We start from the raw sequence: 27,862 nt of genomic DNA, 5'->3' as shown, positions 1-27,862 counted from the left end.
AGAAACCCCCACGCCCGCACTACAGAACTTCACCAAAGACAAAACAACCAGACAGACCCTGAAGACAAAGCCCTCCCCCTGGCCTCTGCATTACCACCATCCCCAGTCACCTGCACCTCCTTCTCCTTCAAGAAAATTGAAGAAACCGACATGATCAATATCATGAAATTCATCAAGCCGTCTAACTGCAAAGGAGACACATGCCCAGCTAGAATTATCAAAGAATGCACCAGCCCTCTCACACACTTCCTAATATCATTCGTGAACGTTTCTTTTGCCACTGGTAAAGCCCCCTCGTGCCTTAAGGAAGCATGGGTACGCCTGCTCCTGGAAGAAAAATAAAAAACCCTTGACCCCCTCCTCACCCAATAACTACAGGCTCATCACCACAGTGCCCTTTCTGCTTAAAATACTAGATAAAGCGGCCTACCTTCAGGTTCAAGAATTCATTGAAGAGTATAAACTCCTTGGTGTGCGCCAATCAGGTTTTCTACCACGGGCACGGGACAGAAACCGCCCTATTGGACCTGAAAAACCAGATGGACGAGGCTAGAGATGCGGGTAAACCGGCTCTTCTCCTCCTCCGAGATCTTTTGGCGGTGTTCGATCTTGTTGATCACAAGGTCCTATGCCACCACCTAGCCACCACAGCCAAGTTCGCATAAGACGCCACTACATGGATCTCATCCTTCCTGGAAGGAAGAACCATGCAAGTCCTTTTGGATACTACCTCTGCCTCACCCACCATCATTCTGTGCGGTGTACCATAAGGGTCAATCACAAGGGTCAATCATCTCGCCCACCTTCTACAATATTTTTACGCGCCCCCTCTTCGTCGGTCTTGACTCACTGGTTATCTCATATACTAACTACGCTGACGATGCCCAGATCCTCCCCCACCCTAACCGGAGACTATGACACCGACTCTAAGACCCTGAATGACATATATAACACCATCCAAGCATGGATGGCAGTAAATGGACTCTGCTTGAACTCTGACAATACCGAGCTGCTCCTAATTGGCACCAACGAAACACTCAAGAACCTCAACCCTAAGTTCAGCCACTTCGACATTGACTGTATCAGAATCCCAGTTGCAATAGCAGTAAAAACATTTGGGAGTCTACCTTGACTCCAACCTATCAATGACCAGGTAAGTCAATGCCATCCCCTCCGCGGCAGCCTACCACGCTAAACTCATGACCGCAGCTAGACCTTTTATATCGGAAGAAAACTGCATCACCATTGCACGAGCCATCACTGGCTCGACACTGGAGTATTGCAATGCCCTCTTCTTAGGAATATCTACAAAAAATATGGCTAAATTACAGGTCATTCAAAACAATGCCCTGCGCGCAGCCTTAGGCATCCCCAAAAGGGAGCACATCACGGCTGCAAGGAAACAAGCCCACTGGCTTCCAGTCAAAGAGGGAGTCCTCTTTAAAGCCCTTGCCTTGACTCACAAGTGCATCCACCAAACCGCCCGACCTACCTCTCAGAGAGTCCATCCCATATCCTCGGCCAGACCTACAAGAACACCATATGCAAACATGCTCATAGTACCCAAAATCAAGAGAGTCTGAGCTGGTGGCGGCAGCTTCCCCTACCTGGTGGCTATGCAATGGAACGTCTTACCACCCCCACTTCGTGGAGAGAACTTCCACTTGGCATTCCGCAAAGCTATAAAAACACTGCTCTTCACTTAAGCACTGCCCACACTACAGCGAAACCAAGACCTACACTCGCTAGATATGAATAATGAAATGTTATATTATCCTACTGTCTGTAATGTATTTTTGACCCAAATGCAAAATGCTCCTTTCTGTAACCAAGTTAAGAACAAGTAACAGCGCTGCGATGCCTAGGGGCTGTTTTGTGCGCTATACAAATGTAAAAAATAAGATAAACTAAACCATGAAGAAGCCAGTGCGAATCCATAGAGCACCAGAGTATGAACTTTTTTTTAGTAATAAAGGAACAGTTCCTGCCGCAAATACACAGGGCAACCACACTCTTGTGATCCCTGATATGACGAAAGGTACGGCAGCGGTGATGGTTTACTACTGGGTTTGTGGCCGACAAGCCTACGTGCACCTCCCAACCTCATGGAGGGGCAAGAGTTCATTGGCCACCCTTACGTGCACCTCTGACCTCATGGAGGGGCAAGCAGTCACTGGCCACCCTCCACTCCGTGCTACTAGTAATCCTGGAAGAACAGCTGAAGGGAGAAGAAATGCCTGTCAAGTTGCCAACAACCACTTCAGCATCTAAAAAAGCAGAAAGAAACTTGCAGATCACATAGGAAATTGGTATGCTGCCAGAAAAAGGATGATTTCACCAGCGGGCGAGAAAGCAGAGGGCGAACTACATATCAAAAGACTCTTCCACACTGCTCGGAGGAATACCCGAGGATCAGCTTTTTAGCTCAGCAGAGACTTTCTTTTCAACTTTTTTGGCTCCTGTGGTACAAGCAGCTGCTGTACTTTTATACCCCCGGAGGATTCTGAGAATGGGTCACTATCCCACATCATCGAGGCGGTGCACAATCTAGGTGTTAAAATGAAGAAAGAAGGTGGAGTTCAGAACATGGATTGGCTATCGCTTGCATTTGATTGAGTCCTGTCATGGTTGGGGGCAGCAGTAAAAATACTGGTCCCTGTTATTGTATTCTTCTTGGTCCTCTTCTGCACGTGCCAATTGGGTCTCTGATGTTGTGTTAATTTAGTCCCTAATAGTGCAAAGATTATGGTATCAACTGGGGGATCTAAAACACCTTGGCATACAATAAACAGCGAAATTCAAACTAATATTTTTGGGGTTGTAAATATGTCAGGTAAGTTAGTTACTGTAGAAGTAACGAAAGGGGGGAATGTGGGGAAGTAGGTAGCGCCTTCCTTCATTCCCAAGCGCTTCAAAATTAGGCAGGACTTCTTTTGACAGTACAAAGAGACCAGGGGGGAGGAAGAACACTGGGAAAAGCTTTTTTCATGCAAATATAATCACACACAAACTGGCCCAGGGACTAAAAGAAGGCAGTTAGTATTTAAAAATAAGGTGCATGTAACTATTAGCTGAAATAATTTGTACATGTCAAAACCTATGCAGTCCTTAGCACGATAGGAGTGAAAAATACCCCCCCCCCCCCTCCTCCCTTTCCGGAAGGAATGTGGCCTGTGCTAAAAATGGATCGCAGAGTATGCAGTGTTGCGTCACGGAGGCTAAGCGCTGGCAGAGCACACAAAGGCCGTCTGTCAAAAGTCCATGTTTGCTGAATGGGGATTTTAACATGCTCCATGCAGAATTATGGAAAACAAGGGTTTAAGAGAAATTACAGAACCAGATAAAAATATTAGTCAAATGAATGAAATATGGAGAGCATGACGTGAAAATGTGTCTATATATAAATGTTCATAATGTAGCAAAATGATGATAAACAGGATCTGCAGTGTATTCTTGCATAGGCTAGCAGTATGTTAAGTAGTATGTCCTAAACAGAAAACCGGCCATGAAGGAAGGAAGACTGCAGCATCCCTTGTAGGGCAGCAGGACAGTTTTGGATGAGCCATGCCAGTATCCAGTGACCAAGTTAACAGTATATAAGGCTCCTGCCTGGCACCAGTTTGGAGGAGCTTGGAACGGAAGGACAGAAGGCCGTTCAGGGAGCAGAGTTCTTTGCCCCCCCCCCCCCCCATCCCCATCCTCATTTCTGTAAAGATTATACTTGTTATCCCTGCAAGATAAGACTCTTGGCCTTGCTTCCCTAGAGGGGTGCATTCATTCTAGTGTGAGTGTGATTAGGGGTGCCCGTATAATTTTGGCTACCTTTCGGGTTTATGGCGAGGTGTGGTAATTCAGCTAGAACAGATGTAGCACATGTAGCTAATTTTTTGCACAATGGCAGCACAAGGCAAAGCATACATGACCATTAATACCTCTAGATCTGCGTTATCAGCGGGACACATGCCTTTAGAAGAACGAACAATAGGGGAACACCCCTTGGTATGCAGATTATTGAAAGGTATCGGACTGATGAGAACCCCCAGGGTTAAATATGACCAGTTATGGGATGTAGACACAGTATTAAAGTTGTCTACAACATGGCCAGATAACGAGGCTCTAGCCAGGAAGAAATTCGGCTAAGATGACAATGCTATTATGCTTATTGTCATGCAAACGGGTATCTGACGTTTGAGTGTTAAAGGTTGATAGGAAGACACTTACACCCACAGGAGTGACATTCTATGTAACTAGACTAACAAAAACGAACCTGAGCACTATAGATTATACCTCATTCACTGGGCAACCAAAAGTATGCCCGGTATGGTGCTTACAGACGTATATAAATAAAACAAATGAGATATGGCCTACAGGAGTATCCCAGTTGCTCATTGCGCTGAGGGGACCTTTTGGGGCAGTAGAGCCAGCCACTTTAGCGAGATGGGTGATGAGCCAAGCGGGCATTGACATTTCACACTATGGCGCACACTCCGCGAGAGGAGGTTTTAGTTTAGTTTATTTACTTATATAGCGTGCAGAACCCGAGGGTATATGGGCGTTTTTGCTTGAGGTTATGGAAGTTGTTACAACATAGAAAGGCAATTATCAGCACATACAAGAAAACTTACAATGAATGTGCAGTGCAGTCCCAACATGGAAGGCAGCTGTACACGAATGGTGAGATAAGAGTAATATTAGATGTGGAAGGTAGCGGTCCTGTGTTACAGATCAGGCCGCTTGACTTCGGAAAGCGTGAAGTCTTAAGAGCAATGGCATCCAAAGCTTTTAGTGTAGGAGAACGACTGGAGGATATATTGGAAGCAGCAGATTGGACAAATGTCGTGATTATGATGCAATTATATAATGTGTTTGTCATTCAACACGATTACCCAGACCAGGTGACCAGAAACCTAAAATGATCTTTAATTGCAGGTTCCATGATAGATAGCATGCACGCAGGAACATGAGAATAAGGACAAGATTAGATCAAGTTCATCGTTTAGCGTTTGGACGCAAGGATTGAATGATCAGTGAAAGAAAGAGGAGGATAACAAGATGGTGCAGATTTATAGGGATTTTGAGACTATTGGAGGAATAAGATAACATGTCTATTTAAAGACCAATAATAACAGAACTACTAAAGACTGTTTTACATGGAACAAGTCGTTTTTCACTTTATTGTTCTAATGAGTTTGTTACTGTAATGCTGCTCGAGTTGAGTAAAGATAAGAGAAGCATAATCCTTCACCTCCGTGTTTTATGAATTATGGCTTTCTTAAACGAATGTGTTGAAAATCTGAATTAAAATTGTATCTTGGTAGTAAAGAAGAGGGCTGGTTAGGATAGGGCTACTCTATCCAGTTTAAACTTGCTCTGACCCGTAGTCCTTGAGTATATAGGTGTTGGCTGGCAGGTTGTATATTAGGAGTCGGCGTGTATGATATAACAGATAAAGGAAAGCAAGAATGAATCGGCATGTTTGGGTGTGCGGCAGCATGCTTGACGGTAATCCAGCTTTTTGATGGAGCCACACGGAGCTCACCTTTCCCCATATTACCTGCATCAAGTCACTTTGGGGTGTGGTCTGTTTTCTTCTTTATTTTTATTTTTTATTATTTTTACACAGTGCTGTATCGTAGAGACCATGGTTTCCTCACCTCTGGCAATATTAGGAACGTGATCTCCCAGGTTCTGGAGAGGCAGCGAGGTATAAGGCAACAGTTGAGGAAGTAAAAGTGGAATTAAGTCCATAATCCACCCATGTCAAATTCATAGCTTGGGTCTCCACCGGGGGAGATCGCTCAACTGCTTGTTCAGAAGCAAGCACTTGGGTTCTCATGAGCCAGTTGGGTCTGTGATTCTATCCCTGATGCCATTTCAGAAAAAGAGCCCTACAGGGTGTTCTTCATCACCTTCTCCTCATTTTACACTCCGCACATTGTAATTTATTAAAACCACCTATGACTGAGAGAGGAAAGGTAAAGTGTTGTATTTCCTTTGCCTGTAGCATTGGTGCCTGGAGGGCCCTATTTGCTATTACAAGCTGGGGGTCAGTGTAAATTTTGTCTGGGTTAGCCATTGGTTTGTGTAAGTGTTTTGTTTGTGGTAGACTGCAGCTACCAGGGAATGGGGAATTGCGCATTTTTACCAATGTGTGAGAGGTGTCAATGTTTGAGGGATTCTAATTTCTGCTTTCTATTTATGATGCTAGTGTAGTGCTTATAAGAAAAAATAGGTTGCAATATTATATCCCAGGATAGGTGTGCCTCAGAGCTACCGCTGTATTATTATTTGATAGAATTTGATGTGTGAGACTATGACATGATCCCTGGTGTGTCAGGGGGACCCTGCCTAATGGTGATTGTCCAATGATGCATTAATCAACAAAAGCAAAAAGTGATATATCTAATACAGGCATCCTTAGTACAGCCGCATTGTTATTAGGGGCGGTTTTATTTAATTATTTATTCATATACAGAGAAGGTTTTAATGGGTTATGTACTTTGAACCTGCCATGACTATGAAGAAATAATTCTAGATGGTTAAGATATTTACCTATTAAATATTTATATTATAAAGCAACCCGGTCTTTAGGGTGATGCATTCATTGGTGTACCTGGCTTTTATTCAGCTCATAGATGACAGTTAGGGCTAACAGTACATATAAAGGTCATTGTTTTGATTCTTCTCACCCGAAAAAAGGGGGCCTTGGGGCTAGCCCTGCCATCCGCCCCAGTGGAGGCACTTAAATTTCATTTGACATGTATATAGGGTTGATGTGTATGTCCTGTATAATCCCACAACTCGCAGTTGTACGCAGTCAGTGTGCCCATTCTCAGGTTTACCTACAGGTGGTGGATCATCCATACATTTTCCACAGGTGCAACTCGTACATCACCGATATAAGGGCAGCATCACCTTACATAGAGATACATTTTCAATCGTTAAAATCTCAAAATTGGGTGAGTAGACTTTGAAAATGATCTTTTAATGCTTCAATTCCAGCTAAGATCTAGTCCTGCAAAAACTAATCAAAACAGCCAATTTGAAGATATTTAAACCTAAAAAAATATTTTGTTTTCCTATGGAAAAACGCAATGTTAAATGCTGTTCAAAACACGATTACAGTAAAATATTTTCAAAACTATGAAGCCTTTAAGGTAGAAATCTGGAATTTTACATCCGACTGCCTCGTAAAATTACTGTGGAATATTTTCAGATTTCTTCATGCAAGCATTGGAAAGTTAAGAAAAATCTTTTTCTGAAACTCTGTAGAGACTTCATCTTAACCTTAACTATGCCTAGAAAAAGCGCAAAGGCATAATATATATATTCTCCAAACTGTTCCCCAAAGGATTGGTGCTCTTTCTCTTTACAGTGTGTGTGTAGGACTAGGTCTGGAGAGACCATTTTAACAACATACAACTTGCATTTATTAGGCAAAAAAGTGTCCAGTCACTCGGTCTGTTTAAGGTGCAGAAAACTTCAAATTGTATTCATAAAAATGTATAGTTTAAAATCAACAACCAACATGGACTTACCTAGCAGTCTCTACAGTTCAATGGCAAGAACCTCAGCGCCACGTGTTCTGTCCAACTTACTGGGAAATCACATTTCTCTATTTCTATATTACAGGCTTTTATTTCCACACAAAACCAGGTCACCTGCTCTTGCTTATTTGTATTTTATTTATTTATAGAGTGCAGCCTTGCCCTGAGGCATCTGGGTGCGTGGTTACAAGCAGGCATAGTCATGTGACTTTTCCATCTCTAGGTACAATATTGACTGCATAGTTGGTGGCCATCTTAACCTGTTGTCGGGTTCATTAATTTACTTTACTTACAATACCCATATACTTGGCTTTTTACTTAAGTCTGTTTCTTTCTCTTTTGTCGCTGTATTAGTTGTGTGTTTTAATTCTTAAATGTCTTTACTTATAATGGCCTAATATCAAGTGAATCATTACTTGGATGTTTTCTTACTACAGATAAATACTATGTGGCTCGCCATTGAGCATAAGTTTGTAAAGCCAACGTCATTGCAACTTGGCCCTGTTTACACACATTCACTGTTCAGTCCTAGTGGGCTACCAGTCTCATAAAGTGCAGTGTGCCATTGACTTGTTCATTCCTTTTCATTCTCATATTCCCGCAACACCTTTGACATTGTTATTTTGTTATTTACAATACCTAAAAAGGCCATCACCTTCTAAAGTGCAATTTTCATTTGTATTTACTGAAACAATTTAGGCCTATCAACTTAATCTTGTTTCTCAACTGTTTTACAATGCCTCTTAGACTTTTATCATGGTTAAGCAATGTGTTGTTCTAATGGATTGCATCATCCCACGGATTCCTCATTTTGGACAGACTCAGTTTTGCAGATGGAGGTGGGAGAAGTGGGTTTTGGTATAATCTTGATTAGCACGTAATATTGTGCAGAACTGCTCTTCCAAATCGAGCGTCCTGGCCCAACAGTGTGTCTAAGGAGTAATGCTTTGGAAAAGTGTGGCGTGAAGGCCAAGTTACAACATTGCAAATGTCCTGCACTGGTGCACCTTTTTGGAGAGCCGAAGTGTTTGCCACTCCTCTGGTGGAATGGGCTCTTAGGTTCTCATGGACATCCCTTCCAGGAATGGCATAGCACTCCGAAATGCATAGGATGATCCAACGTGATGGATAGTTTGGTTACGGCTTGGCCCAACTTGTGGCCAGTGTAACCAATAAATAGTTGGTGTTCCTGTCTGACATTTGCTTTTCTAGAAATTTGAAGTCAAGTCTGTGTAACCTCTCTTCATCCTTACAAGAGTGAGGAAGTGGATAATAAGCTGCTAATGTTATCTTCTCTGTCGGATGAAATTCAGGCACCACCTTGGGAAGGAAGGTTGGGACTAACCCTCAGAACTTCCTTCTCCTTGGAGAATGTAGTAAACAGTGGTTTGCTTGACAAGGCTTGCAGCTCGCTCACTGCAAGCAGAAGCGATGGCTACTAAAAAGTAGCCACCCCCAACAGGGCGTCTATCTGGTTGAGCTATACGTTTTGACAATCCAGCATTCTTATTCTCCACACTCTTAACAGCTGGGAGGGTGCATGCAGGAATTACAGAGCCAGTGATCTCAGCCCAAAATCGCCATAACTTGTAACACTCCTATACTGGCTCAAATACCTGCTCTCCTAACTCCCTATATCATTCTATTGAAAAATAATGTTTTAGCCACAATAGTTATATTTTGTTAGTGCACGGTACAAATATCCTTTAACATTATCACCACCGGAGTAGTCCCTTAGCGCTCTGGTGGTTCTGAAGAAGAAATGGGGGTGGGGGGTGAAGTTATTGGGAACGAGCAGGATAAGTGCAAGAGAGCAGTGATGTGCTGTTGGCAGCTTCAGTTCGGTTAACACCGTTCGCTGCGCTCGGGGGGGGGGCTTTTTCGGTCGGTAGGCGGCGTGTGCTGTTGTGCGAAGCTGTGTGTGGTTTGTTTTGTTGATGCGGTGTAGTGCAGTTTGTGCGGTTTGCTGTGCTTGAGGTTTATGGTTGTTTGCTTGGAGTTTGAGAGGTGTATGCAGAGGGGTGCGATTGTTAGTGCGTGGTTATTGGCCTCGCTATGTAGAGGTGATATGTGCTACTTGTCCACGTTCTTTCTAGGTGTGGCTCGTGAATATTTCTGCATTTCTATCTAGATCCGGCACTGGCTAATATTCACAATCCTGTCTGTATGTGACGCACGCCAATATTCACTATTATATCCAGATGTGGCACTGACCTAACTTCATGAACCTGTCTAGATGCGATTCAAACATGGCATTCACAGTTCTAAGTATGGCATAGTTAGTATTCACAATGCAGTCTACATGTGGCAATGGCTAATATTGGTATTCTATCCAGATGTGGCCTTGACAGACATTCATACACCCGTCTGGATGCGACGCAGGCCAATGCATACAACTCCATCCGAGGGTGGCAGTTGGCAGCAATCACAATTCTATTTAAGGGTAGCACCAGCCAACCCTCACAATCCCATCTAGATGCGACTCAGGCCAACGTTCACAACTCCAACTAAATGTGGTACCCGTTATCATTCACAATTCTGTCTGGGTCCGGCGCAGGTCAATTGATTCTATACAAGTGTGGTACTTGCCAGCTTCACAATTCTGTCTGGGTCCTTGGGGTGGGTAAGGTTGTTGGATAGTGTTGGGCATGTATGCCGATTTCTGTCCTCATGGGGTTGTCGCTTGTGTTCTATTCCAGCTAGTGCCCTCTCTCTTGTTGTTATTGGAGTTTCCCTTAGTCGGTTCTGGGTGTTGTCTGTGCTATCATATATTCTGTCAATCTGTTCTTTGTGTTTCCTGTTTGATTGTTCAGTTGTTTCAATTTGGTTCCAAGGTGTTGAAGAGCCAGGTTTTTAGAAGTTTTCTAAATTTAAAGTGGTCTTTGGTGTTTATTTCTTTCAGGATGTTGTTCCAGGTTTTTGCGGCCAGGTGGGAGAAAGAGGAGCCCCCTAGTATTTTCTTGACGTATGGTTTTGGTTCCAGGCGGATTTCATTGCTTGATTTGCGGAGTCTCGTTGGCTTGTAAATTGTTATTTTCTTTTGTAGGAATTCAGCTCCCTGTCCGCTGATTGCCCTGTGTGTTATGCACATTGTTTTGAACGTTATACGATGTTTGATTGGGACCCAATGTGGTGTTTTTAGTGCTGGAGTGATGTGGTCTCTTCTGGATAGTTTGAGGAGGAGTCTGGCTGCTGCATTTTGGATGTGTTGTAGTTTCTTCAGGAGGTATTCTGGCATCCTGAGGTAGAGGCTGTTTACGCAGTCGATTCTTGACATGATGAGGGCGACGATTATCAGTGTTTTGTGGGTGAAGGAGAGGAAAGGCAGGATTCTTCTTGTTGTGTGAACGAGGAAGTAGCATTTCTTGATTATTGTGTTTACTTGTGGTTCTAAAGTTAGGGCTTTGTCCATCAGGACTCCCAGATTTTTTACTACCTTAGATGTTGTGGGCGTGGTTCCCATTTCCGTCGGCCAGGGAATGTAGGTGGTGTTCTCTTGGTATTTGGATATAATCATGATTTCTGTCTTTCCTGGGTTGATTTTCAAGTTGTCGCTCATCCAGTCAAAGACTTTTTTTAGACATTCTATTAAGGGTTGAGTGATTGGCTTCACTAGCTTCGATTTTGTAGATGATTTTAGTGTCGTCTGCGTAGTTGAAAAAATATTTAAAAATGCACTCTTCCAGATCAATATTCGTAAAGATTAAATAACTGTAATGAACAAACACGTGAAGGAGAGCTACTAAAAAGATGGTTAACAACCTGAGAGGACAAGAATAGAATGATTCAAATGGAGCTCCCGTTCAAGTTATTACCAGGTTCAAAATCCAGGACGGAACTCGAAAAGGGAACAGTGGGAATCTATTTGCCAGTCGTTTCAAGAATTGTAGGACAATTGGCATCTTAAAGTAAGACCATTATTTTTACAATATATCAGTGTTTCTTTGGACCCATATGTATGCTATAAGTTCTTTGCACTTATCTACAGCTCGCTCTCCCTCCTAAAATGAGCCTGGTTGCTCTGTCATTGCTATAATAATATAAGGTGGTACAAGTCTATACTAAGAGTTGGAGTTTCCGTATTGACCAAGGTATAGTTTTATAAAGCCACTGGGTGGACTTTAGAAGAACTGTCCTAATAGTGGCCTAAACTCATTGTAGAATTGTGCCCTCGTGTCTTGACAGAATTCTCAGTTGAAGATGGAGTAAGTGTTCATGCCGCCACAAAGTAATGGGCTGTAAATGTTATGTTACTCAAAGGGCGAAAAGAGTTAACTTGAATAAAGTGTCCAATAGCTTGTAGTGCTTTGCAGGCCATTCTTTGGGTGTCACTGAAAACTGCATTCTTTAGCTCCTTTTGTCTGGCATATGTAACACTGGTTCTACTCTGCTGGCCAAAGATCAGATCCATTGGTTCATGCCCACACCAGAGAAAGCTTCATTTCAGGCCATTCTAGGCTTCAAAGACTGGACCTGAGCCTAATGGCACCTACGTTTCAATAGTTTAGACTGAGCTAAATGATGTTATCAACCGAGTATACAAAGTGGTCTCTGGTCAAGTCAGGTTACCCTGATCTGCCTATGAACTCATTCACCCGGGGTGCAGTATCTACTATGCTTGGCTCGACTTGCTATTTTGTCGCTTGCAGATATGCACTACGCCCAATCAGATGAGCTCTCTAGCTCTCTAGCACTCTTGGTTCTTGGAAAGGACATTGATGTGATCCAATTCCACAATTCATCTATAAACTATGACTGGAATACCCTTCCACCCGCTATAAACAATTTTCTGTAACCCGGAAAATGGCCCCACTAGCACTATAACCGAGCTTCAGAAACGGACTGACTGTTCCACCTCAAGGGAATATGCTCTGAAGCAGTCGAGGAATATGGCAAGGCAAACTCATGCAAGTGACACTGAGGTGCGCCCCCCTGTCGACACTCTAACCGCACACCAGACCAGAAACACTTTAACCTGATGCCAGTCAGACACACCACTAACATTGCGGCCTGATCTGTTGCTTGACCTTCGGGCTCACTGAGTTCCAATCTTTCTCACCTAGGATGTATTTGTATGCCAGATGGAACAGAACTGAAGTAAATGCACACTGAGAAGATGTCTTCCTATAAGCAATCTGCAGACCCAACAAGACACAGGGATGACCATAATTTCTGTTGCTGGTCCTTGGGTCCACTGAACACCAGTCATTGAATCGAGTTAACATTTGTAAGTTAAGTGTCAAGCAGAGGAAAAGGTCTTTCTAGCCTTTCCGCTGGTCACTTTCACTGCACTGACTGCTTCAAAATCACTTCCGGTTCGAGCAGCGAACGCGGAGAGTCGAGCAGAGTGTTGCAGTGTTTCGGTGAGGCGGTGAGCAGCAGTGATCAGTGATGAGCTACAAGAAAGGGAAGGCACATGGCGGGCTCTATATCAGCAAAGAAGGAAGCCGCCTGCACCCAGAGAAGATCTAGCGAAGAACCCGTTAAAGGTGAGGAGGCTTAGTGGGGGAGGGCGGTGCAGCGCTATTATGATGGGGCTGGGCTCACGGACCTGTTTACAAACAAAATGGCAAGATCATGTGGAGGGTTTAAAAACCCTATCAACTCTGGAATCTGATACTTATGCAGACCATGCGGCTAGAAACATTGATCGGATAATCTGCTCCAAAGAGAGTGTGAGTGGGTGGAGCCTTTAACATCATCCCATTTAATTGAGGATAGCTCTGCATTCAGCCCGGCTGATTTGACCTTGAAGAACAACCAAGAGGCAATGTGGAGCGGAGCCGGGATGCCCCATAATGAGAAAGAACCCCAAATGCAAGTATTGGGGATGACTGGTGAAAATTTGACTAGTCAACAAGAACTGCCCGAAAGGGGAGGGGAATTTGAGGTGAATGCTCATCAGACGGGGTAGGAAGGATTGAAATCACTGATGTTGGTGGCTCGCTTGTAAAAAGATATCTTAAATCTTACATCAAGAATAGAAAATCAAAAACGCTTGAGTCTAGCAAGCTTAAAAGAAAGATTGGTAAATTACTCCTGGATGAGCCCAAACTTGGCAGTAAATATCTCTTGTGAAGAAGTCTTTTGCTCAAATGAAAAATCATATTTTAATCGGAGAGGCAGCCCTTAATAAAGAGAGTGGAAAATTTGTGGTTAACAAAGAGCAAAGGCCTACACTGAGATCGTGGGACAACAAACCCAGAGACACTGATAGCAGTCTGTCTTCGGTATCAATGGATGAGACAGGAATAGGAATCCCCCGCAGAGGCTAGAGGTGGAGAGGCCCACATTGCGACAGACTTGGCCTATCTACAAAACACTTTAATGGCTACATTTACAATGTCATTGGCCCCTTTTGGGAAATTGTATGAAGCTCTTAATGACTCATTGAACGACCAAGCCACCCTCCTAGCAATGACACATGTTGAGATGAGTTACTTGGAGGGTTTTGTGGTAAAGTTCCAGGAAGGACTGGATAAGGAAGCTGACACATCTTTGAACTGGCAAAATCGCCTATGCGATTTAGCAAGGCGAGAAGAGCTAGACAAGACCACCTTGATGGCAGCAGTACTTGAAGACTGCATATGGATGCGGAATAACTTTAAAGACCTCCAATTTCTTACAAGAAGATCAATCGAGGAAATCAGTGAGTGCTGATGGCGGAAGAAAGGAAGGGATGGATGATCACCACTGGGAGAAGGATAGGAACATAGGGGGAAATGCCTTGCGCCCCAGGGAAGGAAGATATACTAATGACCCTGGAGGCAAATGTTTTCACCATATTCCAAAGCTCGGACCCTGGGGGGGGAGACGGAGAATTCAGAATAAAGCCATACGCAAGATGGGCAAAAAAAGCCCATAAACATCAAAAAAGGAGGGAAACGATAGACAAATGGTTCTGTGGCATTTTTGAGAAATTTGAGAACACCTCCTATCACCTTGCACCCTCCAAATGTGAAGCATCAAAAAAGGATGAACATAAAGATGCCATTACAATACAACAAACGAAGATGCAAATGACGCTATGCAACATGAACAGAGCCATTGGGTAGTGAATGAGAAGGAGGTAATGTCAGACTCCTGCTTGAGTGACTTGTTGGAAATCATCCAAGAAGCCGAGGAATGGAACTAGTACAGATATGGAGGAAATTGATAGGAAGGTGCTGCAGATTTCGAATATATGGTCAGCTAAGCAACGGACAGAAACCCGACAAGCAGGGGAAGAGGTGAGTGGTGAAGATCAATTTCCCCAGTTTAGGACCATGGAAGAAAAGGAGGTTAAGAATAGGAAAAAGGCCAGTGGTTGAGCAAAAGGAATCTACCAGGCAAGTGGAACGCAAAGGCTCGATTGGAGTGAAAGACAGGCAGAAGCCTAAAATAATTAAGGAAATGTGAAAGAATGGAGACACTCCAAAGGTTGAGAAACCTGTGTTTGTAACAATGAGGCCGGAACAAAGCAACCAGAGGGAAACAAACTGGGTGTACCTGACAACAACAAATGAGGATCTGATTCTAAATCGTCGAAATGTAAGGATTACCTCCCAAAATTAAGAACAATCACCACATATGACATACAAGTAGTTCAGTTCGCAGGTGAAAGGCGGACGGACTTGGTGATTTTGCATCTAGCGTCCAAAGCAATAAAAGTAATGATAATGAAATCCAGTAGTCGGATGCTTCCGCTGGGCTTTGATGTAACTAATTATCTAGACGCAGAAGGGAACCGAGATCACATTAGAGGGGCTCAAAAGAATGGCAACTCTGGACCAATCAGGGTGGTGAATGATGTGGATCAAAAGGGCTTAGAGATGAAAGGTCAAGCCTGTAACCCTCAACCCCTCCTGTCTCAATTACATTTGCAAATCAAAAAGTGGGTTCGATCTGGCTCTTGTGCGCTATTGACCTCTCTCCAGTTACAGTGAACAATTAGCATATCTCTGTTTAGGAAATGCATGGTTGACGATAACACAGCCCCACTCTAAATTCTAAGAGAAGATGATCAAAAGCTAGGAGATAAATGGCTGGGGATATGGAAGGAGAAAGGTCGGACTGTTCTCAATCATAACAATATCCCAAGTGTAATGTTGATAGAGAACCCATTGAAGGATAAAAGGAAATTGCAAGGACGAGATTGGATCCTTACACACGAACTTGGGAAGTCTAAGAAACTAGCTTTGGGATTGGTCTGCGGAAAAAGGTCATTGAACCAAACCCCCAGATATCTGCGAAAATTCTCATCGGCACATTATCGGGATCTGTTCATGAGAACACATCTGAATATTCTACTGACTAGAGAGATTCAACTGAGGGAGAGGCCAGTGGGGATAGTGGACGCAATATGTCGATATTGCGGGGGAAGAAGGGGCTGTCGAGTCACTATTCCATCTGATGGTGACCTGTAGTGTTTTGAGGGAGTTAAGACATTGCTACATGGGAGAGTTTATTGATCAATCCAAATCATTATCGGCCGAGGAATGGTGGGAAATGTTCTTAATGGGGGGAAACGGTTATCATGGTACTGGCTGGTATGAAATTTGCTGGAAGCATTCTATTTTTTGACAGATGTGAGAAGTGTTTAGGAATGAATGGAGGACGTAAAGTGAATTGGGATAATTTGTTATTTCTTGATGAATGTATGATTTAATAATGATGTGGTTGTAAATTGTAATGGAGAAATTATTTTCCTTTTCTGTCTCTTGTGTAAAAGGTTTACTTTTTTTTAAATGAAATAAACCAAACCCTTTAAAAAAAAATGTGTAAGTCCAATAGAGCAGAACTGGATGAAACTGGTAGGCTCATGGTATCCCCTCCCCACTCAGGGTATTACACAAACCCCTATAATTCCCAAACCTGTATGGCCTATTGTGGTATAGATCCAGTCCATCGACTTTGCACTGACAGTAGGTCTCTTTCATATACTTTTTGTAAAAGGACTGGGACAAGGAAGAGCTGAAGCTACAGAACTAGAGATGCGCTGTAGTGGTTGTATGGATTCAATAGGTGCCGGGAAATTTAAAACCCAGACACCCAAAGGAAGATGGAGAACCACTATATGCGACTCAGGTCGGGAAGCGAGGACGAAGCCAGTTGTATTGGGGAGCGGAAGAGCTTCAGCCAGTGCCGTCAAGAGGTGATCCGAGGTGGAAGGTATGCCGCACGAAGGCCTGCAGCAGGAGACTCTTTGGAGAGGAGGCCACGGCAGAGCGAGTACCAGAGAGCAGATGCAACACCAACAGAAGGAGGAGGTGCCCTGCTGGAGAAACCGAAGCGTGCAGAGAACGCCGAAGCTGTTGCAAGAGACTGGTGATCTGAAAGAGGAGAATTGGGATACCGGGGTGCTTCGCAGCATATGCCACCTACCAAGGAAAGAGTTACACTTCCAGTGCAAACCTGAGCAAGGGAACTGGGATGCTGAGTGCATGGCAGAAAGAAGCCAATGAAAGGGGGTCGAAGACCCAGTGTCTGAATGGGGCAGACTGTTACATGTGAAGAGGTCCTGGCAGGAGAGTATACCAGGCAAAGTGATTGCGAGTCTGAGAACCCCATCCAATTGTGAATGAACAGTGAGAATCAAAAGAAGGGAAAATGACAACCTCTTAGGTGTGTGAAATCCAGGTGAAGAGAACCATACCCCCTAAACTAGAAAGTTGCTTAAAGTGTGAAAACCATAATGGGTAGAGAACCCTTTGACGGTGTAAAATCCAGGTGAAAAGAGACATAGCCTATGGATTGGAAAACTGAAGATGTTAAGGAGAGAGCTGTGATTGTGAACTGTAACCGGGGAAGGTGGCTGCCCACGCCCTCAGGTTTATGGAACTGTGATTATTTCTTTATTTTTGTAACTTTATGTTGGAACTTTGGAAAAAGCTACAGATGGCCGGTTGAAAGACTTTTACACTTTAAGTTTAGAATGTGAGGGTCAGGTTAAGATTTAGGACATGGGACACAGGACCGAGAACTCTTTACTTTTGGACATTCTGACCTGTTTCTTTGAGGCAGGGAAATCCCTTGTAGCGATAAGATAGGTGTTTCTCCAGCCCTCTTTATTTCTTTAATAAAAGTCTATAGCAACCATCACAATGCCCCTGTGTCGGAGTCTTATTCCCCAGATATCTGCTCCATAAGGGCGGCCAATCTTGCCTGTAGTTTGTATATTTCTATCACTGGAGAAACTTCTCCCTTGCCATGTTTTACAAAAAAGCCTTTCATGCCACCACTAGAATTTTTGTATCTTGAGATTTCCAGGTGCCAGTTTCAGTAAAACGGATTGTGCATATGAACTTGCTCCAATCTGGAATCGCCCACCCAAATATGCAGCTAGCTGTCAAGAGTGCCTTGGGAATAAGATGAACACCTTTGTTTTATCCAAATTGAACAACTGCCTGATTGTTGGAATATAAAGCTTGAACCACTGAGCGCAAAAAGCTAGGGACATTGATGTCTACAAGTACCTTCCAGTTTCGCGTGGCACTGCATCGAACCCAGTCTTTAAGCCACAAAGCCTGCATAAAGGTTTTATTAAGGACAATGTATTTCTTTTCCCAACTTGAAAATCAGCCTGTAAATGACTAATTCTACTGTTTCTGAAGATATCCGAGGATAGCCTTTGCAAATATTTTGCCAGAGCTATCAAGGTGCGAGATGGGCCTATAATTCCCTTGGTTTTCCCTTGCTCCCTTCTTAAAAATAGGGACAATTTCAGCCTTTTGCCAAGTTTAGGGAACCATATTCTCCCTAATGGCCGCTTTAAAGACCTGCCGAAGCACCGGAGCCCAGACAGTCGGTTCTTATTTAAAAAGATCGATGAGGATACGATCCGGGTTTAGAGCCTTTCCTGCTCTTTTGAGATTTAATAGCTATCAGGTCATAGTTAAAGTTAGTGAGAAGATGACTTCTTCTGGATATAGTTGCGATCTAGCACAATGGCTTGGGATGGATTCAATAAAATCTTAGATGGCCATAAAGTACAGAAACATTTTGATTCCAATTATCAGGGGTAATACTACACTGCAAAGTGTACACTCCTTGCCCACCACCAACTTCTAGAATTGAATGGAGTCGCCACTGATGGGAGCCTTTTTTTTTTTTCTTTTTTTAAATCATTCCATTTAGATTTAAGAATTTAATCTTTTTTGTTTAATAGAGACTTTGTGGTGGATAGGGACTTACTCCAATCGGAGAGAAACAATGCAGAATTGGTGTGCAAGCAGGCCATTACCCTCGGTTTAGCAACCCTGCAGTCGCTACCATACCAGCCCTTCATTGCCAACATGTGGTTGAATTGATACTAATAGGATGTTAAATATATTCAGGACCATCGAGTCTGCACAATCTTGATTACATATACTTTCAATATGTGTAAAGGCTGTGCTATATAACCTGGCCATAACTGTTGGATCATATAACATATCCCACTTGATATTTTTCCTTAAACTCCCTTTGTAACCTGTTATTTTACTTTGACAAGCCGTTGACCTGCCATGCATGTTTGACAACTTTTAAGACCTAAACAAGAGATTTCCATTTTGTACAAATAAATAATTAAAGGAAAAAGATTTGTGTACAAATCAGTTAAAAAAGAAGCCTGGGAGCCTTGATTATAATTGAATGTTCCACTCCGCTGCTATCTCCAGAAAACAATGTTCAACTTATCCTGTGTCCTCCTGAATACATTCACGAGAACCTGTATGCGTTCAGCGATCCCATGTTTGTTAGATTAGAACTCTGTAATACTGGTTCCCTTGGAAGAGTGAAGAAGGGGAGTGCGTTCGGTTGACTTTCTTGACCACAAGACATTAGGGCACTTTGTATGTGAACCACTGCTGCTCCACATCTGTGCAACGCTGCGGACTATGCAGGTGCTGGCAACCATCACCATACAAGACCCAGAATTCTGATTCAATCTCTATTTGCAAAGACCTGTGTTTGCAGAATAGTGGACTACCATTCCCACAATGCATCATTATATCCAGAAAACCTGGCAACCTAAACCAGGAACCCTCTTTGATTTGCATGTATCAGGTTTATTGAAGACTGGAAGAAGGAGATCAGGTTTCAAAGGACTGCAGTACCCAGAATGCAGTGGATACAAATTTGTAAGATTTGCCCATCGCACCAAAAGAAATCACTTTTAAGGTTAGCAACCTGGCTACTTGTTTTGTATGCACACAAACGCCACCATCACCGTTTTTATCATGTTTGAGTAAAACAATTTTTATTTATCTTTTTAGGTCACTACACTGACACATAGGCGCCATGTTGCCAGTGTAACGTGTTTCTTTAACTTATCGCGTCCTGAAGACGGGGCGTTGGACTTTACTGACGAGCTTTAAACTGCAACAGTGTTGTCCTTCTCCCTAGAAACATATTCAAATGTTGACGCTATTATACCATGTTGTATAATTGAAAATGCGATCAAAATACACCATTACTAACATCACGCAAATTGTACATTGCAAATGTTTTGGTGTCTGCTTCTTCCGCCCATTTGTGTTTCTAACGAACGCTGGAAATAGTTTTTTTATGTTGTTTTACCATGTTGTATGATATAATAATTAAAATATGCTAAACACATTTCTTTGTCTATGGTGGGAGATATAATCCTATGAGATTCCTACTTTGAGGTAAATTTCTGACAAGTAGCCACCTTTCGGTGTGTTAGAGGTGGGTAGATAGTGGTATATGTACGTTCTTTTCTGCTGTATCTTTCCTCACATACCACAGCCCCCTTAAAAAATTGAGGAAACCCTTGTGCTCACAACACTTGCTTATCCCTTTTAGGACGACCCTTTTGGTTGGTTGAGCATAATTCACATCATGGAAAAAGTTAATTATATATCTTTTTCCGAGGATTTATACAAAAGATGTTTGGAATTACCTTCAATCTTAGGTCCATCCCCAGGACCAACAACAGCTCCAAAAAACACAAATGATCTTGATCTCCTGACCCAAAAGAAAAAAAAGCTGATACGCACTGAATCACACGGCCAATTTATGGTTGAATACCTGAGGGCCGGAGTGATCCCAGAGGACCTTCAGGTCAAAAATATCCGCCGCGTCTTTCTGGATAATCTGAAATTTATGGGCACCTTTAGCGGGGTAGCTAATAAATGTTCCAGAGACTGGGTGATATTAGTCATTGAGACAGCTGAGGAAGAGTCAAAGAAACAAAAAGAAGACCTGGATACTTTAGAGAAAAAAATTAATGATGAATCTGCCATTCCAGACATAAAAATACTATTGGGAAATATAGAGGACGAAATGAAAAAATGTAAAACATTTACCTTGGACAAAAAGATATGGAAGTTAAAAAAAGATATACTTAACTACAAGGAAGAGTCCACCTATCCCTATCTAAACCCAACCTTTTTTCAACAACAAAATGCCAAACAAGTGGGAGGGAGGGGTCCATCCAATAATAGAAACCGTGTAAATAAATTTGTCACTTTCTCTAACTCATCCAACAGCAGTGACTCTGATTCCTCTACAGCACAACCCTCTACTAGCCGTGGAGGCTTAGCGCAAAGAGGTGCCCAACCACAGTTTTTTCAGGGACAGGTGAAACGCGGGAAGAACAGACAATGGGGCAATCGCACGATGCCGACCAAACAGTGGCAACCGCCACAGAACAACTGGTAATCCCGGTTTTCAATCTTAGTTCCCACCATCTCACTGAGACAGAAACCAGTGTCTTAAGTAAGGGACTATCCTTTGTTCCAACCAAAGCTGCTGATAAATTTACCACTGAGGCACAGATGAGAAATTTCTTCAGACTGATAAGGCTCAAGTATTTTTTCCGCAATCCGAAAGAGGGGCTGACTCCAGACGATAATGTATCAGGACTTAAATGTCCTTCGTCTTTTACACCAACACCAGCCATGATCTCTCCAGAAATTCCCACTTTCGAGAACAAAATAATAAGAGAATTAAATTATCTTTTCAAAAACAGAAACCAACAAAAAGATAATCTAACACAAGCAGAGCGAAGAGCTCTAAAAAATCTCGAAAGCAATACCTCCTTTGTAGTGAAACCCGCTGACAAGGGGGGGTATCGTACTGTGGGATGTGAATGCATACAATCTGGAAATTGAAAAACAGTTAGATAACCAACTCTGTTATCGGAAACTTGTGGGCAACCCTACTACGGGATTGACTGAAGAAATTCGGAGCCTTATGAAACATGCACACGATCAAAAGTGGATCTGTAAGGATGAGCTGATTTTCTTGACTAGACCCAATCCGACCACTCCTGCCTTTTACTTATTACCCAAAATACATAAGAATGCGATTCATCCACCTGGTTGACCGATTGTCTCAGCTATAGGCTCATTGTTGGAGCCCTTGTCCATCTATGCAGACTCCTTCCTGAGACCATTTGTGGCTAAGATGAAATCATATGTGCAAGACACTACAGCTATGATACACATCGTTGCCAGTCTACACCCAGGGGCCGATGACATCTTGGTCACCCTGGATGTAGAGTTGTTATACACTAACATCCCCCAGGACCACTGCATTGAAGTATTACATCAATATCTAGAGACAAGAGCTGACCGTACAGTGCCATCCAATTTTATCATCGAATGCGTGAGGCTGGCCACTGACAACTTTTTCTTGTGTAATCAAACCTTTTACCAACAAAGGCAAGGGACCTCAATGGGTGCTACATTTGCACCAGACTTGGCAAATTTATACATGGATCACTACGAATCTAATTTCATCTACACGGCGACTAATCCCTTCCATGAACACATTAGTTCATGGCATCGTTACATAGACGATGTGTTCATGCTTTGGCACGGAAGCCAGGACCAACTAGATCTCTTTTTAATATGGCTCAACAGCCAAACTCTAACCATCAAATTCACCATGTCATCAAGCACTAACAATATAGCCTTTCTTGATCTGAAAACCTTCAAAAAAGAAAACCAACTGGGTACTACATTATTCAAAAAACCCACAGACAAGAATACGCTTTTATTGTTCAGCAGCTTCCATCCGTGTAGTCTACGGGAAAATTTACCCTACTGACAATTTCTTAGAATCCGACGGAACTGTAGTGAATTGGCTGACTTTAAAATCAACAGCCAGTTCTTGAGCGAAAAACTAAAACAGAGACAATATCCTCGGAAAATAATCAAGAGATCTATGAAGAGAGCACGTAACGCAAATCGCGAAGTGATCCTTCAGAAACACACAAAACCACAAGATGATAGAATTACATGTCATCTTTTTCGCCCCTGAGGAATGACCTAAGAAGGGTGATACTAAAAAATTGGAAAATCATTCATACCGATGATTTTCAACCCAATTGTCCTAGATTTGCCTTCAAGCGGATGCCTAATCTGCGGGATAAATTAGTACACACTTGCCCTATTAACAACATTGAGACACCCATTCAATCTACATTATGGGGACTGCCACCAGTCAGTGGTCATTATGCATGCGGACGTTGTTCAGTCTGCCATTTGACCAAGAATTTGAAACAGATTGATCTGTATGACAGGCTATGGAAATACCAATCCTTCTCAAATTGCCTGACTAAATGGGTAATGTATGGGATAAAATGCCCTTGTGGGTTAATCTATATAGGCAAAACGATCAGGTGAGTGAAATTACGAATTGGTGAACATCGCTCAGCCATACGGAATGGTACTCCGGATAAACCATTGGTGGCCCATTATTTACAAGCGAAACACACATGCGAAGATATATTTTGGTTTGTTATTGAGACATCTAAAGCTCACCCACGGGGAGGGAATAGGGATCTGTTCCTTAAAAAAAATGGAGCAAAAATGGATTTATAATCTCAATACAGTCCAGTCCGGTCTAAATATTGCCGTAGAGTGGAGTCTGTTTATCCACTACTAGCTCAGACAACCAGTGGGGGGTTAATGAAATATGATCTCATTGCCATTTATGTCCATCATGTCTGCTGGAGGGTGATGCCTTGTCTAAAATTGTCATATAATGCATAACCATTGTGTGCACAAATTTGCTCTATAAGAAAAAATGTATTTGACACACTATACACACCCCCTTACTGAGAACTAGCAAGCAGATCATTATTTACTGCAGTGTTAAGTATACCTTCATAGGATCCATATACACTCAAAAATGGCCGACCCCTTTCTAATACTGAGGAAAGTCCTTCCTCTATTACACACACGAATGGACTGGACTTGGCAGTCCTCTTTCGATGTCAACGAATGACATTTGGCTTACACCAGTATTCAACCAAGGAAAAAGCCACGGGGTAAAGCGATTCTGTGAAGGCGAATGCACACACGACAGGTAAGCCTGCTTTGAAATCCATGCCACACTTGATTGTTGCTCAAAAACGTACAGAGAGTCTAATTGTACTCTCTGGTGCCTTTGTCTCCCACACAGAGCCATTCGCTGACACGCGAGCGGTTTAAAATATCTAACCCAATATATAACAATGCAAGACAGCCTTGGGGATCATTATGGCCAAGTAAGTGTTACTCCCTGCCACTTAAATGCTTGAAAGAAACGCAAATCAGGTGAAACCTGTGAAATCTAAAGGCTTTTTGCATTTCTTTTAGATTCCATGATGCATTATGGGACATGTAGTATCCGGAATACCATAGAAACACGGTACACCACTGAAATTTTTCTGCAGTACTTAAAATCCCTACCTTACACATAAAGTGGTAAATATGATTGATTCATATATCAAAATGTAACTATTGTTGGTTCAATATGTTACTTGTTTCAACAGAAATCTAAATAAATTTACGTATTGATTTACAGCTTGAATTCTTAGACGGACTGGTCTGCCGCCTCAATTAAATTGATTCATGCAATCGCTTTGCCCATCACACCAAAAGAAATCACTTTTAAGGTTAGCAACCTGGCTACTTGTTTTGTATGCACACAAACACCACCATCACGTTTTTATCATGTTTGAGTAAAACAATTTTTATTTATCTTTTTAGGTCACTACACTGACACATAGGCGCCATGTTGCCAGTGTAACGTGTTTCTTTAACCTATCGCGTCCTGAAGACGGGGCGTTGGACTTTACTGACGAGCTTTAAACTGCAACAGTGTTGTCCTTCTCCCTAGAAACCTATTCAAATGTTGACGCTATTATACCATGTTGTTGTATAATTGAAAATGCGATCAAAATACACCATTACTAACATCACGCAAATTGTACATTGCAAATGTTTTGGTGTCTGCTTCTTCCGCCCATTTGTGTTTCGAACGAACGCTGGAAATAGGCTTTTTATGTTGTTTTACCATGTTGTTTGATATAATAATTAAAATATGCTAAACACATTTCTTTGTCTATGGTGGGAGATATAATCCTATGATATCCCTACTGTGAGGTAAATTTCTGACAAGTAGCCACCTTTCGGTGTGTTAGAGGTGGGTAGCTAGTGGTATATATATGTTTTTTTTCTGCAGTTCAGCAGACATAAAAGTCCACAAAAAAGGGAGGTGCTACAAGGGATGCTATGAAGTAATCCCAGGCAAGTCACCAGGACTCCAGACAAGACTAAGTACAGAGCCAGACCAGAAGCAGTAATTCTGCTGGTTCCTCCACTTTCCCAACGCCCCCCCCCCCACTTTTTCTTTCTATTTCCCTGCAACCCCTGCTCCCAATGCTGTGTTGCTGCATTCCATTTTCCAGCTCCTTTTCCTTTTCACTGTTTCTGCAGTCTCCATCCCTTGCTCCCGGTTATATTTTTTTCATGCTTTCTCAGGTCTACACAATCTCGATCTTTATGCTGTGTAGTCAACTTCCTTCTTTTTATAGCTTTTTTTTTCCAGGCCACTTCTCAATCATGAAACAGTTACCTAGATTCAGACATTTGCTACATAATGCTCATTACCTTTTTAAGTAGTTTCCAGTACCCTGGCTAAATTACCTCATTGTAGTCCCTTATACAGTTAGCAGGTTTTAGTGCCTTGGTAAAGGTTTGTTCATTCCTACCTCATGCGTTCCTGTTCTAAATGCTTTTTACCCTGAGCCTTACTTCTGTCTTCTGTCCTTTATCACCATTTGGCTATTAGTGTCTGAGATGTGTCCTAGTGTATCCTGACCCTTGCCTTTGTGTACTATTTTGTACATAGATTGGCTTCCATAACCTATGAGGCAATCAATGCCCTTTTCTTTATCTTGTCTTCCCAGTAGTCTATAGTGTATCTAATCTAACTCTGTATTGATTTCTGTTCTCCTTGTTTGTGTCTTAGGGTCCAGATACAGAAGTACTGTTGCCACCCCTTTTCTATGGACTTGAAAGGTGAGTATCTGTGCAGATGGGGTAAGAGCAAGGATATTCATTATATGGTCTTTCATGTTTTACTAATGTTATTTGCCCAATGTGCAGTGTATGGCCCACTTACAACTTGGAGCCCTTCAAACCATATACTGTGGACCCCTGACCTCCCATCTGCTCTGGCAATGCTGTCATGCAAGACACAGCAGTGATGGAGCCGATAACAAAACTATCGCCAGAGTTTACCACATACTGAAGTGTATTTATTTGACTGTCAACCGAGACTTCAGGATGAAGGCAGAAGATCCTAAATAACCTGTTCGAATGGATTGTGTCCTCCCATGTATTCCTCATCTTTCATTTTCATATATATAATATCCAGCTTCAGCTGCTTTGGAATTTCTTTTTTGGCTGAGGGCGCTGTGCATTGATGCAGTCAACTCCATGTCTTTCGAGGGCCTCCGTCTTGAAGATGATGTAATCGAAAGCATATATAGCACGCGCGACGCCCATTTGCTACAGTTCTGTGCTTCCGAGTAAGCTTACGCTTCGAGAACTATGGCACCCTTCTATATCTCCTTCGCAAAATTTACGAAAATGTCTTCGTCTTCGAAACAGACTACCAAAAAGATCGGTTTTAAAAAAGTATGAAGACTGCAATGCCAAGATGTCACTGACCGATCCGCATTGAGTTTGCTTGTGGTGTCTCGGTGTGGAGCACAAGATCTTGGCCTGTTCAAAGTGTCAACCGATGACGGGAAAAGCTCTGAAGGTGCGTAAAGGAAAATTGGCGCTAGGTAGTTTCCCTAATACGCCAACGACTACTCCGTCAAAGAAACCTTCTTCTGACGATGCAAGAGGTGACTCTCCTCGAAGAAGGAAGGCAAAAAGGTCCAGGTCAAAGAGTAGTCCCACCACTCCTCGTCATCTAATAATAGGCACCATAAGTCTCCTACTTTGACTTCCTTGTGGGAGGACACAATCCATTCAAAGAACAAGTTCTTTCGACTGGCTGTTCCTCCCACATATTCCTCTTTGCTCTGCCATCCAGTAGAATTTCCCATGCTATTACAGCTTTCGATCCATCAGAGCCTAGTACAGTCAAACGTGTTGATGCGGGTAGTTCTACTTGAGAATGACACGAAAAAACTGAAGCCAACGGGCGTTCCGTGTACTATATATTCCTTCGATGACATCATCCTCGAGACAGCGGCTCTCGAGGGACTTCGAGTCGACTGCATCGATGCACAGCACCGTCTGCTGAATTTATTTGCTGAAGCTGGATATTATATATATCAAAGATGAGGAATACGTGGGAGGAACATCCAGTCGAAAGAATGTTACCTCGGGTAAGTAACTTGTTCTTCTGTCACAATGTGATAAGTGGGAGCAGTGTCTAAAAGGATTAAAAAAGAGCCTATGAGAGCAAAAGATAAAGATTTAAAAACATTGCACTGATAGAGCCATATTGGATGGCCTTTGACTCAAATAATGTGTGTTAACCAGTGAGCAGGCGCTACAATCATATTTAACCACAACCTCCCAATACTTGAGTAGTGGCATCCAAGGCCAGGTTATGTCTCACGTGCATGGTATAATCCCCAAATAAAATGTTCAGACTAGCATGTCCAGTTGCTGGCATTATATGCCATTAAGTGCAGCCATCAAGTGCAGCCTCAAATGCCGGTTAATATGGCACCATAAAATGTTTCTACAGTTTCCTTTTAAAGATTGAGAACTGCGGTATTTTTCGCCAATGCCCCAGTAATGTCACCCAGTGGAAGTTGATGCCTTATATTTACTGTACTGGCACCATTTCTGTTAATGAATGATATTAAAATAGTTTTTAAAAAAAAGTATTTTTGAAGTTCTCAAATGCCTGTGATTTTTGTTTTTTTAATCTATCACATTTTTGGTCTGTGTTACTTGCCCAAGGTGTTTTGAAATGCATGATTTGGCATAGTTTCCGTTTTTCACAATTATTCCATGTTAGGTGTGCTCCCAAACAGCCCTATACATTGATCTGTGCGTCCTTTCATGCTTTACTAATGTTACTTGCCCGAT

At 42.5% G+C, this 27,862-nt stretch overlaps 1 protein-coding gene across 3 annotated transcripts in view; it reads left to right on the top strand.

Moving 5' to 3' along the window:
• The window catches only part of ARMC6 (armadillo repeat containing 6), an 817,534-nt gene that overhangs the window by 106,474 nt on the left and 683,198 nt on the right, over window positions 1-27,862 (top strand). For all 3 annotated transcript variants that reach the window (XM_069649134.1, XM_069649135.1, XM_069649136.1), the window contains one exon: window positions 25,773-25,822. In XM_069649134.1, the coding sequence (XP_069505235.1) occupies window positions 25,810-25,822 (13 nt within the window). In that variant the 5' untranslated portion in view covers window positions 25,773-25,809. Of the gene's footprint in view, window positions 1-25,772; window positions 25,823-27,862 lie in introns of those variants that run through there.

Source organism: Ambystoma mexicanum, chromosome 1p (genome assembly GCF_040938575.1).
Source record: "Ambystoma mexicanum isolate Mex_15411 chromosome 1p, UKY_AmexF1_1, whole genome shotgun sequence".
Lineage (NCBI taxonomy): Eukaryota > Metazoa > Chordata > Amphibia > Caudata > Ambystomatidae > Ambystoma > Ambystoma mexicanum.
Note: the sequence above shows the minus strand (reverse complement) of the source record. Positions and strands in the feature narration are given on the sequence as shown.